Below are 17429 nucleotides of genomic sequence, written 5' to 3'. Positions count from 1 at the left end.
CTGCTTAAGTAAAAGTTTAATTAGAATAACAATGTGTGATATTGGTTCAAGATTAGTTAAGTTTCATCAAATATTAGATTGTATTTTCATGTATTCATGCGGTCCAGCTGACACAACAGATCCATCGAACTGTTTATTTAAATCCTGTCACCCATTTTAACAATTTACATATTTAATTCCCACTGGCCAGCAGTTAGTTAGCCCAGTCAGAGTATACGGTGAGAAGCCATACTTTGCTTTTGTCGTCGTAATATAAGGCCTCCAGTACCAGAAGAACAGGTGTGGGAACCCTAATTATATACCGTCAGTGGAGGGAACTCAAGTTACTATTGTTTTAACCTCGATACTCGGCTCACTTTATGACGTAAAGACTTCACTACGACTCCTGTTAAAGAGGAAGTGGGCTTCAGAGAAATCTAGAGAGTGCGGCGGAGACTGGATAAAAGTAGCCCTCCTGTCTTGTGTTTGTGTGCGTTAATATTCTGATCAAAGAGCGGAGCTTTTGGATCACCTTTTTCTTAATTTAATAGTCTAGCGTTTGCTATACTGATGCAAGATTTGAGACCAATTTAATTATGTTTTTTAATCACATAAATATGCATTCCTTTGTGGAATATCAAAGAGTAGCCTCCATACTTGGTTGGATTAACCTGCTATAAAAGTACAATGAGTAAGGAAGGTCTTAGAAATAGATTTTAACAAAGGGGGGATGGGAGGAGGGGGCTTTTAAAGACTCATTAGATAGTACAGCAGAACCTACAGTAAAGGCCATAATAATGTCAGTTTATATTGTGCTTTTAGTGGGGAATACTCCTAAAACACATTTTAAATCAAATTATCAAGATGACACAAAGAAATATTGGGGCTTTCAGGGCCCTGGGGCAGCTGCCCACTTTGCCTGTTAGTAATCCAGCTTTGCCTCCATCGCCTCCTGCATGGTTTAAAATCCCCCAATAACTCACCTCACTCCTGATACTCCCATTTCCCGAGCGCCCAGTGCGGTGTATTGTTTATTCATCCTGTAATACCTGACTGGTTAAAACATTTGTTTTTGTTTTTTGCCCTGATGCAGCTCCCTGAACATTTCCCGTCGCTGGCGCGCTACCACGAGTACAGTGGGCGGGCTTCTCTGTCGTGATTGGCCGTTGCTAGGATACGCGTGAGATTGACAGCGTCGCGGTTTCCGGTTCACTCCGCTGTGCGCAGAAGTCGCTAGTCACAGGAGCCACAATGGCGTTTGTAGTCTCCTTCAGATAGGGCTGTGGATGATATTAAATCCACTAGCATCGCCCTAAATATAGGCCTGGTTGATTCCCAGAGCCATTGATAATAAACTGGAACATCTACTGCACACGAAAATACTATGATTTCTATTCAATATTGAATTTATAGGGGATAAAACTTACATTAAAAGGGAACATGTAAAACAGTACCAACCGGGTCAAGTTTTCATTTTGTTCGAGAAACGAGCGTCTTTTAATGAAGGCGTTTGCTTGTTTCTGAATGCTAAGACCGTAATTCTGTGGAATAAAAACACCTTTACTTTAACTTGGCACCGGACAAGGACACCTTTCACTAAAGGGACTTTTTTTTTTCTCCTTTTTTTTTTTTTTTTTTTTTAACGAGTCAGCTCGCTAGCCGCCGAGCATTAGCTAGCGGTGCTTAGCTAAAATTGAGACGGAGACGACACCACAATGCTCCGATGTTTGTTTGGGATTTTCTTCATTCACTGACAAAATTCAAAGTACAACACTTTACAGCACTGGACAACCGAGCAGTTGACGAATTGACGGAACAATGCCGGAGATCTCAATGGAATGAATTGGCGTTGAGGAGGACTGGACGTGAGCGGCCTGGTCTGTTTATTTTGTGTATTTTTTCTTGCCTTGTTTTCTGCTTAGTAACATTTTTTCGTTTTTTTTTTTTTGGCATTTGGAGTAGCTACTGTTTTCCTGTGAATGAATTGCCTGGACCACCGAGGCCCAGTCGCAGGAGAGGCACCGACGCCGGCGTGAGGGATGCCTGGGTCGGACCGACACCATGGGACCAAGAGGAAGCCGGAATCGAGCACCAGCGCTGTGCCACACCAGACCCAGGCCCCGAGTCATACCTCTGCGGGAGACAAGGCGAGCAAAGACGGCAAGGTGCAGTTAAAATCTTCAATGTCCTCTTCCTCTTCTAAACGCAAACGGCATAAATCAACCAAACATATTCGGGAATCCTCGGCGGCACCGGGACCCGAATATTTTACCCTCGGTGATACGGCGCCACCTGGTGTCAACGCGGTGAAGCCTCTGGTGGAGTACGATGATATCAGCTCCGACTCGGACACTTTCTCGGACCCACCGTCCTCCAGGCCTTCTGAGAGGGGGGGCGGGGACCGGCTGGAGCCTTCACCAGACTACGATAGGGACGATATCGACGGAGAAGCAGCCGGTAGAGAGAACAGGGGGCACAGACACTCCCGGAAAAAGTCCAAGGACCCTAACAAAGTTAGAGACTCTGGGAATGGGGAACGTGGGTACAAGAAAAAGAGCAGCAAAGACCGCGAGAAAGGCAGTTCTGGAAAGAGCAAGGAGAAGGCTGCCTCATCAGGCCCATCATCCAAACGCCAGGTCCAGCCAGAGGGTGAGTCTAAACGCGGGGAGCTGATGCTTTCCTCCCAGGTACAGCCTGCAGCCAGTGTAGGTAGCACTACGTCCTCCACATCCTCATCTCGAAGCAAGGAGAGCAGCCGCTCAGGGAAGTCTCGCAAAGACAGGCAGCAGCGGAGAGAAGGCAGAGGGGAGGGCAACCGCAGCACCTCCCAGAGGAGCAGACAAGACAGGAGCCACCGTAAGTCCTCCAAGAGCCACAAGTCAAGCCCTAAGGGGAAGTCTTCAAGTAGGGGTAGCCCACGCAGGAAGGGCACCAGCTCTGCTCTTTCGCCCAGTCCCAGAAGAGGGGCCGGCAGCGAGAGTCCACAGGGCAGTGGGTACGGGCAGCAAGGGGATGACAGCTACTCCAGGCGGAGGGTGGCCCAGCAGAGCCCCAGTCCCTACGGGGATGTTTCTCGCCGCAGCAGACAGAGATCAGACAGCCCCTATGGCAGCAGGCACAGGTCCTCAAGCTACGAGAGGGACAGCAGCCCGTACTCAAGGAGACGCTCTATCAGCCCCTATGGCAACCGAAGATCCTCCAGCACCAGCCCCATGTCTCGGTGAGTATGTGCTGTAGGGAGCCGTTTAAATCTTATGGGGAATATGGTAAATAGTTTACACACACACACACACACACACACACACACTCAGTTTGGAAAATCAGAGGTCATGAGGGTTGTAACAGCAGATCAATTTCCAAATCAGGTCATCTTTGGTAGTATTTTTTGCATAGTCATAATGCGCATCCTGATGTTTTTTGATTCAGGTTACTGAGCAACCTACATTGTAAGTTTAAAGTCGGGCAAACGGTCAGTTGAACTCACCGAGCCCTTCTTCCTTCAGTAAAATACTAATTGTTAAAAGGTTGGAAAAAAGCTGGCTGGGTGTAGATCTTGAAATTTCCTCAGACAAAAGCCAGAGGGTGAGAACCAAAGGATGGAGTGATGACACGGTTTACCTTCAGACATTTTGTTTTGCTTTGCACAATGTCATTAAACCATGAGCTCTGGCTACCAGAAGGTTAGAGCTGCACCGTGTGACTTCAAATGTTACTATGCAGTGGACAGATTATTATTTTGACAAACAGACTTGAAAAGTCGGGAAATGTCTTCAACGGTGCTTAAATATCAATTAAATTGTCTGGTTATTCAGAATTTTCCTTGTATTTATTTTGAGGAAGACAGTGGTGTATATCTCTGACTGGAATGGAGTCAAAGGAAATGTAAACTAGGAAAGACAGATAAGTAACCAGCTGTTATCACTTCAGAGTCGATCAGCTTTGGATCCAATCTGTCCCCCCAGTTTTGAGATCAACAGTTGTTTCAGTGTTGGCTTATTTATGTGTTAACTTCTGTTATGTTCCATATCAAAAGACCCACATTTTCTTTAGTGATGGAAGAGGTTGTGTCTGCTTACTTACCCACTCTGTTCCTTTTTAAAAACATTTTCAAAAAAGCACGCAACGTGTTGAATCCTTATTACTGATTTCAGGAAGAGACAATAGAATGTAAAATCTTTATGGCATTGTTCATGACTTTTAAAAATAACTTTTAAATTTTTTTTTTATTTAGACGCTCTGGCCGTTCCAGGAGTCGCTCCCCTCTGCACTACTCATCTTCTCGTCGCTCCTCCTCTCGTTCCCGTAGCAAGAGGCATACTTCCTCTGGTGTAACGGGGGCAGCTCCCACAGCAGCCGACCAGCTAGCCGCTCCCCTCCCTCCTCTCGCCTGCCGCTTAACTCCAGCCTGGGAGCAGAGCTGACTCGGAGGAAGAAAGAACGCCAGGCTGCTGAGGCGGCTGCTCGTGCCAGTGGTGGTGCCTCCCCTCTTCCACCAGCACGTAAAACTGCAGGCCCCTCCTCCTCACGGTCCACTAAAGGCGAGGCGTCACAGCCAGAAAGAGACTCGTCAGCAGTCGCGGAACCTCTGCCCCCACCACCTGTGCTGTTACCCCAGGATGTTACCATTGGCGAAGATCAGGTTACTGCCCCTCTACCTTCTTCTTCCACCTCCTCTCCGGCACCTCCTCCTCCTCAGCCTTCTCCCCCTGTGCCACCCGGTCCAGCCACCCAGGTTCCACCACCACCACCTCAGGCAGAAACAGGTATTCAGCCTCCAACATCCTCAAACGCATCCCAGGCCAAATCGCCTGCTCCGCTCCCTACACGCAGCCCTGTCCGCCAGACCCCACTCCACAAGACGTCGACTCTGCCTCCCCTGCCTTTACCACCTGCACTGCTGGGAAATGCTCAGGACAGGTGAGGACACTTCAGCAGTAAAAGTCACATTTAATCTTTCAGCTGTGCTCTTACGGTACATACATTCTAATACACTACTAAAGTAATATTTTTATTTTCTTTTGGTATCACCATCCTTTTTGTCAAGTAAGAGTTAGACATTTCAAGACAGCACTAGATGAAGTAACTTGTGATGACTAAATGTTATTATTTCTGCTTTCTTTAGACCTTAATTATGATAATTGTCATACCAAAAAACAGACACACTCAAAATCCCCTATGATTAAAGCACATGATTAAGTTGGGGGCCCTCTGCCTGCTTCTGTTTATTACCCTGGTACACAAATTCAATTCACTTTACTGCAATTACACGCTCTGTAACGATTCTGACCTGCCCTGTTTGAAACTTGGTTCAATTAGCTCTGACATCAGCATTAAGATGGTGCAACAGACGATTCCAAATGAGAGTAAATGTTGTCAGTGCATCCACTCCTATATAGTAAGCCCCTATGGTCAACATTACTATAAAAAGAGAAAGTGGGAGGCACCTGATAACTTTCATTATAGATGATCACACATGCAACTCCTGTTAATTTAAGCTCAAAGGCTCACACTGCCTTCTCTGCTCTACCCAATGAACTACTACAATGCTCTACCCAGAGAATGGCATTGGCTTTCCTAGACAGTTAGCTAGGTAAAAATGATCTGGTTTACACAATTTAGTGCACATTTAAGTACATACCTAATATATCTTTATTCAGTTACACTTTTCTCTAAAACTCTGTTTGTATTTTGTCAGTCCAAAGAAGTCCACCCCACCTCAGAGGCCATCTAGAAGGGAGAAGGAAATTCGCAGCCGGCCATCACTCATCGACCTTCCTTTACCGCCCACCCTGCCCGGAGGTGACTCCTCACCCCCACAGTCCCCGATCCGCCAGGCTCCACCACTACCACAGCCAGCCCTTAAGAAGAGACCAAAGTGAGTTTCTTCTATTACTCACCTACTTCCAATCTTCCTTTTTTTAAGGCCACATAAACTCTAATTTGTTCTTTGTTTTGATGATTTACAGGATTTGCTGCCCGCGATATGGTGAGCGCAAACATACCCAGAGTGACTGGGGCAAACGCTGTGTAGATAAATTTGATATAATCGGCATCATAGGGGAAGGCACCTACGGCCAAGTGTACAAGGCCAAGGACAAAGACACAGGTAAGGAAATATTACCAGGAATTAAGTCACTGTCATGTGTGTTTTATATTAAAACAAGCGGAGACTGAATTCTCATTTTGACTGGTTCTCTAAATACTGTTTCTAATTTGCCAGGTGAACTAGTGGCTCTGAAGAAAGTGCGTTTGGACAATGAAAAGGAGGGTTTCCCCATAACAGCCATTAGAGAGATCAAGATCTTGCGGCAGCTCAAACACCGCAGTGTCGTCAACATGAAGGAGATTGTCACCGACAAGCAGGATGCACTTGACTTTAAAAAGGACAAAGGTCAGAAAGGTTTAGAAATGATATGACAAAAAAGAATACTAAGCATATGGAGCAGAAATTGTTGCTGTCTGTGTGAAACTTTCAGACATATTGTTACAAGTTGTACTTATAATATAAGTAATGTTAATAACTCAGGTTTAAAGCAGTAGTTAAACCCTTCTCACAGAAAATCTTAAGACCACAAAAAGTAAACCAAAATCAAAGTTGGTTTGGTTATTTGACAGGAGATTAAATCGCTGAGTGATGATCCACTTAAGCAGCCCTTCTTAAAGGTTTCAGTCCAGAGGGAGCTGTGCTGCAGGAATTTCTGCTCGGTGTGACTTAATGATGACTTGCAATTTTAAGTTGTAGTTGCATAGTTTCAGTACAGTACTCACTGTAGAGTATTCTAACGTACCAAGAAACAAATTTGATGCTGGGTTAAATTACTTTAAAGTACATGGCAAGCTTCTCATCACATGCCTGCTTCTTGAACCTTGTAAAGCGGTTCATGGGTTTATGATTTTTTAATACATCTTCCCTCTGATTTTAGGTGCTTTTTACCTGGTGTTTGAGTACATGGACCACGACCTAATGGGCCTGCTGGAGTCAGGCCTGGTCCAGTTTTCCCATGAGCATGTCCGCAGCTTCATGCGCCAGCTGATGGAGGGTCTGGACTACTGCCATAAGAACAACTTCCTTCATAGAGACATTAAATGCTCCAACATACTGCTCAACAACAGGTAAGGACACAAAGAGTGAAACACTATAGTGTCATTTTATGTACATTGTTAGTTTGCTTCATTGATTATATTATTTTGCTAAATTGACATTAACAATACCGGCTGTATTGCAACATTATCCACATCAGCAACTGTGACCATCACGGCAGATGGTTTAAATGCAGCTGTAGTCTGTGAATACTGTAAACTCAAGACCAAAAGCAGTTGAACGCTAACTTTAATGATCACAATGCAAGTGTTTCAAGGTGCGTCAGCAGCAAAGCTAATTACTGTGCTACTAATTTAATTGGGCGCTTCAAATAACTGCATTGAAGGGGTACAGCAACTTCTTACAGATGGTTGCTTTGTACAATTCTGCACGTAATCTACAAACACTACAGGATGCAAGCAAAAACGTAGCAAGGCAAGTTGCTATAGCGAAGATGCTAATAAGAGTTAACTGAAAATGTGAGTTTCGCTGTGGAATTGAGCATTTTTTAGAGCCACATTGTTGTTTACTCTCGCTAACTGCCTCTACTGTACAACTGACTGTGAATAAACACTTGGAGTTTGGACTTTTGTTACCTCATCTGTCCTGACATTTGCTGAGCATGACCAATCACTTTATTGATTGGGCTTTTACCTTTTCAAAGTACAGTAAACATTTTTCATTCAGATACAATGTTAGTGAAATGATGCATGTAATGTAACACTATTTAACCTGAATCTGACAAAAAAGAAACAACTGATTTTATAGCAAGTTTCATAATATTGTCTTATTGTCTTATTTAAATGCAATCTGGAGTTATATTTTGTATCTCAAGCTTAGATACTGCAGTCATTTGTAGTCATTGACCGATTGATTGATTTCTCATACTTGGTAGTATTGCTCCTAATCTTGGATTCTTTATCTGTTTTTCTTCGTACAGAGGTCAGATCAAACTGGCTGACTTTGGTTTGGCCCGGCTTTACAATTCAGAGGAAAGGTACGACGAGTGTCATATACATGTTTTCCTCTTAAAATGTCTGCAATATATGGGGACCTCATTGGCTTGCTTCTGTAATTTCAATGTGTTAATGGTGATTTGAAGCAGTAATTAAACATTACCATGAGCCTGGATTTTCCTTTTACTTTATAGTGACTCACCACTAGATGGTGGTGTCTGTCACATTGATGTCAGTGAATCTAAAAGTGTTTGTGTTTGGGCGTGTGAAGCCATAGATGTTCTATGAACATATACTGATTCTCACCGCCTTCTCTCTTTCCTTGTCCCCAGTCGGCCCTACACTAATAAAGTAATCACACTATGGTACCGCCCCCCTGAACTCCTACTGGGAGAGGAGAGATACTCTCCAGCCATTGATGTATGGAGCTGTGGGTGAGTATGACACTCAAAGTTGACATTTATCTGTTCATTCACAATTAACTTTATTCTCTCTTTTACATATGTACACCTCCATTCTATAATTTATCTCATGCAGTGTAGGTTTAATGAACCTATGCAGCTGTAGATTCATGTTATGTTGGGTAAAGCAACCTTTCATTCAGATGGGACTAGCTGCTTTAACACTATCCTGTTTTTGGAAAATATCCATTAAATCTGATCTCTCTATCACTTAAGTCCATCAAAGCTGAATTTTCTGTTCATACATTTTTCCCACTCAGTAACCTCTTAGTAGGTGAAAGCTCACCTCCCACAATGGTAGACTCTAGAAAGGTAGATACCATGGTTGATATGCTTGGTGACATTTTTTTTATTGAAAGGGAGAATAACTCGAATGAATAAACAGATGTAATGAGAGTGTCTTTTTTGTGCCATGTAAGCAAATGTGTTTCTAACACGATGAGGAGACTGGATGTTTGCAGCTCATTGAGTCTGTTACACTTTAATCCTAAAACACCAAGAGGCAAATTCAGCTCAGCATGAGATACTTGAGTTTTTTAACCTGTCTGGTCGGCTGCAAAATGACTTAACTTCAAATTAAACATTGCTTCTGAACTTTGGACGATCCATGCTCTTCTACACTCCTCTTTTACATTCATATCCTCTTCATTTTCTTATTTATCTATGATTACTTATGTCAGAATAGGGGAAAATCTTTTCCTTCTGTCTGTTTACCCATTGGAAATGTATGTATCCCATTCAAAAATAGTAGCTTTTATTGGTCACAGTCACAGTTCTGTCAGATCTGACAGATTCTGTTTTGCTTCTGGATTGCCGGCATGCTATCTAAGATTACACAATGGGGCAGCATTATGCTGGTGTTGTTTGGTTCAGTGTAAAAAGCAAAGCCACTGTAATAACTTCTTTATGCCATTATTGCAGGATCTCTATTTAAAAATGGCTTTTGACACTGTTTTCAACTCAGTTTAAGCTTGGTAAGTGGGAGTGTCTATCTTCTCACTAGCTCTACCCGTTCTCTGTCATGACTTAGGTGTATTTTGGGAGAGCTCTTTACCAAGAAGCCCATCTTCCAGGCTAACCAGGAGCTTCTACAGCTTGAGCTCATCAGGTAGGCTGGCCTTTCCTGAACACACAACACATTAAGTAATAATTTCTGCTACAACGTTCACCACACTTTTCTATTTCTTTATCACTGAGCCCTTCTTTTCCTTCCTCTTTAATTTCCTTTAGCCGTCTGTGCGGGAGTCCCTGTCCTGCAGTCTGGCCTGACGTCATTAAACTTCCCCTCTTCAACACCATGAAACCGAAGAAGCAGTACAGACGGCGACTTCGGGAGGAGTTTGCCTTGTATGTAGCCATTCCGAACTGCCCCAGAAGTAGCTGTGATCAACCCTTCGTCTCTTTCTACAGTTGAAAAATCTCTCCTCTTCTACACAGTTTACCTTCTACTGCTCTGGACTTGCTGGACCGAATGCTGACCCTCGACCCTGCACGGCGCTGCACATCGGAGCAAGCTCTCAACAGCGACTTCCTGTGTGACATTGAGCCCAGCAAGATGCCACCGCCAGAGTCAGTAGTTGCATGCCCTCCACTTGCACCTTTATAGTATCCGATATATGTTAGATTTATAATTTTTTTTAATTGTGGGAGATAGTGGAAAAATTCTGTTCTGTTTGATTGATTAGAGATGTGTAATTCATGGTTCTTATATAATTATGTCTACCCGCTGCTTCTCCAGTCTTCCTCACCACCAGGACTGCCACGAGCTGTGGAGTAAGAAGAGACGGCGTGCACGTCAGAGTGGGTTGCCCGAAGATGTGCCTGCATCAAAAGTGCCCCGTAAGGATGTGACTGGGACCTCTAGCGGAGAGAACAGCAGGCCGCAAACTAGCCCGGCTGGGGCCCCACCACCTCCACCAGGAAAACCGCCTTCCACAGCCAACTTAGAGCGTGAGTTGTCAGGTAACAGCTGTCTGTGACAAGCTCCTTAGCCGAACCATACACACATATAAGACCTAAGATAGTTTTTGTTTAAATGTTTCAATATTCTGTGTGACTGTGTGTGTTCAGGCCTGGGAGCTGCTGCAGAACAGTTGAACCAGGCCGAGATGGCGGTGCTGCTGAACCTCCTACAAGGCCAGACAGACCTCAGCCTGCCCCAGGTGGCCCAACTCCTCAACCTCTCCAACCCAGAGACTCTCAGCCAGTCGTTGTCTGCCCTCAGTGAGGCCTCTGACCACCAGGGGGCTCCAGAGGACCAGGCCCAGTCTGCTGCCAGGTCCCAGCCCCCAGAGCCGCCTCCTGAACCCCAGGAACTCTCGCCGACATCCCGAGACCCACCACTCAGCCAGGAAGAGCAAACCAACCTCCTGGCTCTCATTTTGGGCCACATCATCAAGCCACAAACCGATGAGCAAGGCGATGAGAGCAATGGCGTCCAATCAGAGGAGGCACTTACACGCGATTCGTCCACCTCTACTACTGATCGCAAGGGCAAGTCTGGGTTTAGTCTCTAGAGGGCGGAAAAAAGGGGGAACTAGGTTCAGGTGAAAATCACTGGGGACTGCTAGAATGAGGAGAGCAGGGCAAAGAACACGCAGAGTTTTGGTACTCAAAATTCCTATATACTCTTATCAAATTAATTACTTTAGACTACCTGATAAAATTTAACAAAATGATCAATTAACCAAATGAATTGGACTATTACATTTATCATGCATCCACGACCCCTTTCTTTATCCCTGACATTCCTTAAACACACGCTTACCATCGTCCCCTTTTACCACATGGTGGGCCATGTGGTAAAATGCATATATTGCATATTGAAAAATACAAAAGAAAAACCTTGCAAAATGTCTGTCGAGCGTTTGTCGTCATGTGACCCTGGTAACCAGGCAAAGGTTTGTTGCACGTGGACATCTCTCACTGGTGTATTCAATAAACCAGAAGGAAGTGTAGTATTATTCATTTTAGTGAAAACAAAGGTTCACACTGTATTGTTCCCTTCCACGTTTCTCCCTCTTCCTTGTTTCTTTCTCACAGTCTTTGTTTCTATATCTGTCCCATCTCCACACGTGTTTTTCTTCCTCACTTCATTTTCATCATAAAGCAGGTGTCATGGATTCTTCACAGGAAGCAATGTTGCTTTAAACAGTCTGTAATGTCAGCCTTTTTATGAAGAAAGTCTAATAAATTATCAAGTGAAAATAAATGTTTTGAATCTTTAGACCTCACCTGCATGTGTTTTTTAATTTTGGTTTGTCACACATTTTCTTTCCTTTTTTTTAACTGTTCACTTTGACTCAGTTATTAGTTCAAAAATGTGATTAGCAAGTTGAATAAAACTGTTGACTATGCTGCTGACACTGGAATGGTAATAGTCCTGTTTTCTTCTGGTTATTTCTTCTGTCAAGGCCACTGAAACCCATATAGCCTTGGTTTACCTTGCACTGCTGTAGACTGGAAAACAAATAGACTAACCTGGTTTACTCATGGTATCCTCACCTTTAGAATGCTTTAAATTCTCCTGCATAAGTCACCCTTTCTGTTCATCCAGCTGTACATGACCTTCCTAATGTTTTCTCACCTAGTTCCCGCATTTTTCCTTTTGTTTATAGTGGTTGTTTGGAGGAAAAACAAATATAGCTGCATCTTTTTTGTGTACATTAATACGATTATATTAGTTGGTAAAGTATTGCACCGAAACAGTGAAAAAATTAAATGTTTAAATGTCTTAAATGAACATTGTTTAATGGTGATGACCAGTCACGTTAAAATAAAACAAAGCATTCTTTCCATTTTCAACATTTAGATTTACTATACTTAAAAAGGTGCACGATTGTAGACTGTTGATAGGCTAGGCATATCTTTGTTTTAAGGTTTGACTTAGGTTAACAAGTTAACTTTATTGCAACAACACTGCTAGATGTGTTATGCATGTCCCTATAACGGTACCTATAAATGTAGTTGAAGGTAAGATACACTTAGTTTGCTCTGCCTCCCTCTTGTGGTGAAGGTAGGATTGTCAGCAGTGTGTACACATCAGGCCCATTTGGCAAAAATAAATTTTTACTTTCTGTAAAAGCAAATGAAATATAGAATATGACAATATTAAGGGTTGTTGTATAGACAGTCCACCTGTTTTAAGTTAAACCTTATATGCAAACTAGGTCTATATGACTAACGTTTTGTCCTATGTCTGGTTTGGACCCTTCAGATGGTGCCACATCAAAAAGGAAACAGCTTGGGGCCAACCAGGTGCCTCCATCTGGTGAACAGCGTCCACCCTCTCCACCGGGGCCACCTCCATCAGCCATCCTCGGAAATGCCCAGCAGTCCGGGTCAGACACCCAACCCAACCAGGACATCAGCCCTGCTGTGGCAGCCGCCTTGCTCCAGCTCATCTCACAGCAGGACTCCGAAGCTGGGGCCCTTCAGTGCAGCAAGAACCCCTCTTCTCCTGCTGTGGATGCTCCAGCACGGGGACAGCCTCCTCCACCCTGGGGTGCAGACTCTCCACCTAAACCTTCAGCTGCAGCTGAGGCTCCAGCAGGACTGGTGACTGCTGCTCCTACAACTGCAGCACAGTTCCCTAAGGACCAGGACCTCCGCTTTTCCCATGGAGCTGCCCGCTGACCCTGAATCCCCCGGTGAGACAGACCTAGGTATCTTGGGATGGCTCCAGCTCCCTGGCCCGAAGGGAAAGGCAGAGGAAGAATGCAGAGGTACATACAGATTATGACTCACTGGACCATGAGCAGGTAGCTAAAGTTGAATCAAAGATTTTGGAAATGAATGTCTGAAAGAAAGAGATTAATAGCCTTTTCAGGTCAACATCACTGCCCACTGAACAAGCTGTCATGTTGTATTGGAGGGAGTGTTTGGACCTGGGGTTGGTCTGACCTTTAACAATCCAATTAGGGAATCACCACCCACAATCCCTTGCTCTTTCCTGTCCACTGAAAGTCCTGACTGGAATGAAGTTAAGCTTCCAAATTGAGTGCCATGCAAGTGACACTCAACTTAGAAAGCAGCTGTGATCTTTTTTTCCCCAAAACAAATGATTGTCATGTCCACTGCAGTGCCCACTTCTAACAAAGTTATCAGTGTTTCGGAGAATGAAGTCTGTGACAAAGTGGAAGATTAGCTGAAGCTAAAATACTGTGTGTGGGTATATTTGAGGCAATGAGTGCACTGATAGGAACACTGGAGGACCACAAGTTTCCAATTAAACCTTACATGCTGGCTAGCTCCCCTGTTTTCAGCATTGTGCCTCCTTTGTGACCCCAGCGACCCCTGAATGATCTCAGCCTAGTGGGGAAGTGTGGGGTAAGTTTCTGCTTTGGATGGCACCTACAGCAGTGTGCATCTGCAGAACTGTATTCTTTTTTTATTTTACTCAAAGGCTGTTCCATATTATATTCTGTCTGTCATCAACTGAACTGCAATGTGCTATTGGCCACATGAAGATTTTCCTTCCTTTAACAAACCTCTGTGTCGTAAACAAGCCTAAGCCTGTAGTGCTCACTTTCCTGTCTCGAATATGGATTAAACCACTACATTATGATCGACTGCTCCATAATACACACGCTATTCTGCTAGTTGAAGTATAAAGCTAGAAACGTATATACACACACATACACACACACACACACACACACACACACGAATCCGACTTTCCTGGCTTTTCCTGGTGGGCTCTCAAAGCCTCGTCTAATATGTCGTCGCCTCCCTGCCAACTTGTGCAACAAAAGCTTTTTCTTTTTTGGTGCAGTTATTTTCTAAATAAAGAAACTGATACACGCTTAAAAAAAAATAATGGTCCATGGTTCTGTTTCCATTTTTTGCTTTGGAAGAGGAAAGGGAGGAGAAAATGGTTTCATGTGTCTGTAAAAAGAAAAAAATATTTTGTAATATGTGTTTTCTTGGTTCAGTTTATTAAAGGAAGTTATGCGACCACTTGAATTGTCTCTCCTGGCGTTTCTGAATGTTTCTCTGAAGTGGCCACTAGATGGTAGGCATTCACTCATGCTACAGCTCAAACTAGAGGAAGTCTTCACAGACCAGGCCTCATCAAAGCCTGATTGAAGTTAAGAACTGCAGTAGGGGTTACACACCAGGTTTGTTGTATTTCTTATTACTCTTATAATAGGGAAACTCGTGTTGGCTCATTTTTTTTTCTGTAGAGAATAAAGATACAAGAAACATGTCAAGCAAGGAAAGTTATTGATCACACAAGGACACCAATAGGACTAAAACTGAATTTTAAAAAAAGCACATCATTGATAATCTGAAATGAAAAACACAAGATCTAAACCTAACAACAAAATGCATAACTACATCTTAAACATGGAAAAAAAAAATGTCATTGTTTTGTTGTATTTCCATCCTGTTGTTTAATCCTTTGTTGTAATGCTTTTTCACTATTTTAGGTTTTGTCATTGTTGGTAATATGCAATTTGTTGTATATCTTTTTTCTTTTTTATAGACACAATCCGTCTGCTATCATGGTTGGAGGTAAATACTATAAAACATATATAAAACACTAGACATTTGTGGCAGCATAGGTTAATTTTCACTATGAAACACTAGGTTTTTATAATCAATTGTATCCTATACACTGCCTATATGTGATGAGTTTGACCCAGTCAGACCATGATGTGAAGTGTTCTCTCCACATCAATCTTATTTATGTGTTGCTTCCTTTACCACTTGGGTTGATCTCTTTATGAAGATTCTGACAGGCAGACAAGGATCATAAACTGCAGATTGGCAAAGACAGAAGCCTGCAAGGTTCATGCAGACTGGCTGTGTGTGTGCACGCTTGCACGTGTCTATTTGTGTGTGCGCACGCTGGGATGGGCCTCATGCATACCCAGACCAGTTCCTCACTTGGCAAGCTTACAGAGCCGCTTACCCCTCTGGCCCACCAAGCAGCTGAGCCCTCTGGGTGAGAGATCCTTTCAGAGTGGAGGCAGTGGGAGGCTCACCTGCCCTCTAGCACAGGCCCAGTGTGAGTGAGATGAGACGGTGGCGTGTGTGTCTGTGTGTGTGTGTTTGTGTATGAGGGTGTGTACGTGTATGTTTCTGTCTGATGCCTTTGCCCATCAGGACTCCAAATAATAGTGAATGTGCCCGCAGGGAGTTTCCACAGGAGAAGTAGTGGGCAATGCCAGTGCCAAGTCACAGAGACTAGACGAATAAATCAGGACTGAGGACTGAAGAGAGGGAGGTGCACAAGGCTGTGCCATCAATCAGAAAGGCACCTTATGGGGAATGCCCATAAATGTGCCATGCTGCCAGTCTGAAGCATGTACTCGCCATGGCAGAGACATGCGGCGGCGGCATTCAAAATGAAGCCTCCATTTTGGATGCCGTCTCTTCACTGTCAGCTACTGTGATTCTGGTGGACTTCCAGACAAATCGTGAATTGATTGACAGTCCATTTCAGTCAATCCATACCAAATTTTATTCATACAACTGTATTTTTTGCATGGCTACATGGTCCAATTTTCTCAGTCTCTGTGAAAGCTGTTTGTTAGAGCAAACATTTTGAATCTACAACACTCTTTAGATACCTTTTGTCCACTATATGAAATCTGGCAACCATAGTCCTTCTAAAATTATGTAAAATGATGAACCCAGCTCTCACATCTCCCATCTGCCTAGAACCCCGACTGACTACAAAGAGCACATAGGAATGTGTATCCTTCTGCTTAAATGCACAACAGACACCAAACAAAATAATGAATTTTGTGCAAAGGAATTATGTCGACTCTACCAGCCTCAATTGCCAGCAGTCAATCATAGTGTATTTTTTGTTGTAGAAAGTCTGGGTTGAAGCTGTGTAGGATAGTGACCTTTCAGATGCTGTTTTCAAGCTGAAACTTTTTTAGCCACAAAGTTTATTATCATTTTTCAGCTTGCCACAACAAACAATGTAAAAATCTAAAATGCCTGGCAAATCAGTCTGTCTGAACTGGTGCTACATTTTAATTTGGCAGCAATCTCAGTCAGGATGCAAGAAAAGGAAGAAGAGGGCAAACTGGGATGGCAGAGACAAGATTGATGGACATGGAACGAGGGCAAACTGACTGGCACTGGATGGAAAAAGTAAGCAATTTAATTCTGCATTTCAATTTTCAGTGTAAGGAAACATTAAAGTCAATCAAACATTGAAAGATGTATAAAGGGACATTGTTACAGTATTTAAAAAAAAAAAACCTTGCTTTGACACTCAGCTTTTCAGATTCAGACTCAAATTTATTAACTCAGGGCCATGTTAACATTCAAAAGTGCACATTTTGAGATGTGACTGAGGCAGGTTTCTCCAGACAAACATAACTATGAATTTTGCAGCTGAAGCACTCCATAAATTCAATCACTCATTTTTATCGCTTTTACTCGTTACTGTAATAAATTCTAGATTAAATTTGAAGGTAAAAAAATAGGAACTGCACCAGTAAAAGACTCCTAACTGACTCTTAAAAAACAAGTTAATTTCTCTCCAAATGCCCAGGTATTCTGTGTGTGCGTCTTTCTACCAGTGTGTGTGTGTGTGTGTGTGTGTGTGTGTGTGTGTGTGTGTGTGTGTGTGTGTGTGTGTGTGTGTGTGTGTGTGTGTGTGTGTGTGTGTGTGTGTGTGTGTGTGTGTACAGCAATTAGAATGTGCATGAATTCTTGCTTACATACGTGTGTGGTAGCCCCCTCGCGCTGTGTAAATCTGGGCCGCTGTTGTCTCTCTGAGCCAGGATACGGTTTGATGTTGAGTTTGAAGACTGAGGCTGTTTGATCAGTGACTATGTGTAAACTCAGTGAGGGGAGAAAGGGACTCCCACACTCCCACATCTAAGACACACGCAAAGAGCAGTTAATGTAAAGCAGGAATAGTAAACTGAACATGTAAAAACTTATATCAGTAGATTCAAAAAGTCATGTTTCTCATTGATAGTT

General features: G+C 43.3%; 1 protein-coding gene across 1 annotated transcript; it reads left to right on the top strand.

The window, feature by feature from the left end:
- The first annotated feature begins 1184 nt into the window (after nt 1-1184).
- Nucleotides 1185-14441, top strand: cdk12 (cyclin-dependent kinase 12). The gene is given in 15 exon segments (XM_051387778.1): nt 1185-3199; nt 4211-4305; nt 4308-4896; nt 5675-5854; nt 5946-6085; nt 6200-6370; nt 6903-7092; nt 8001-8057; nt 8349-8450; nt 9508-9585; nt 9708-9824; nt 9915-10046; nt 10216-10439; nt 10548-10970; nt 12694-14441. Coding segments are annotated over 15 exon segments (4098 nt in total). The 5' UTR covers nt 1185-2018; the 3' UTR covers nt 13113-14441.
- The last annotated feature ends 2988 nt before the right edge of the window (nt 14442-17429 follow it).

This window comes from Dicentrarchus labrax, unplaced genomic scaffold (genome assembly GCF_905237075.1).
Source record: "Dicentrarchus labrax unplaced genomic scaffold, dlabrax2021, whole genome shotgun sequence".
Lineage (NCBI taxonomy): Eukaryota > Metazoa > Chordata > Actinopteri > Moronidae > Dicentrarchus > Dicentrarchus labrax.
The sequence above is the reverse complement of the archived record's forward strand: the minus strand, read 5'-3'. Positions and strand labels throughout refer to the sequence as shown.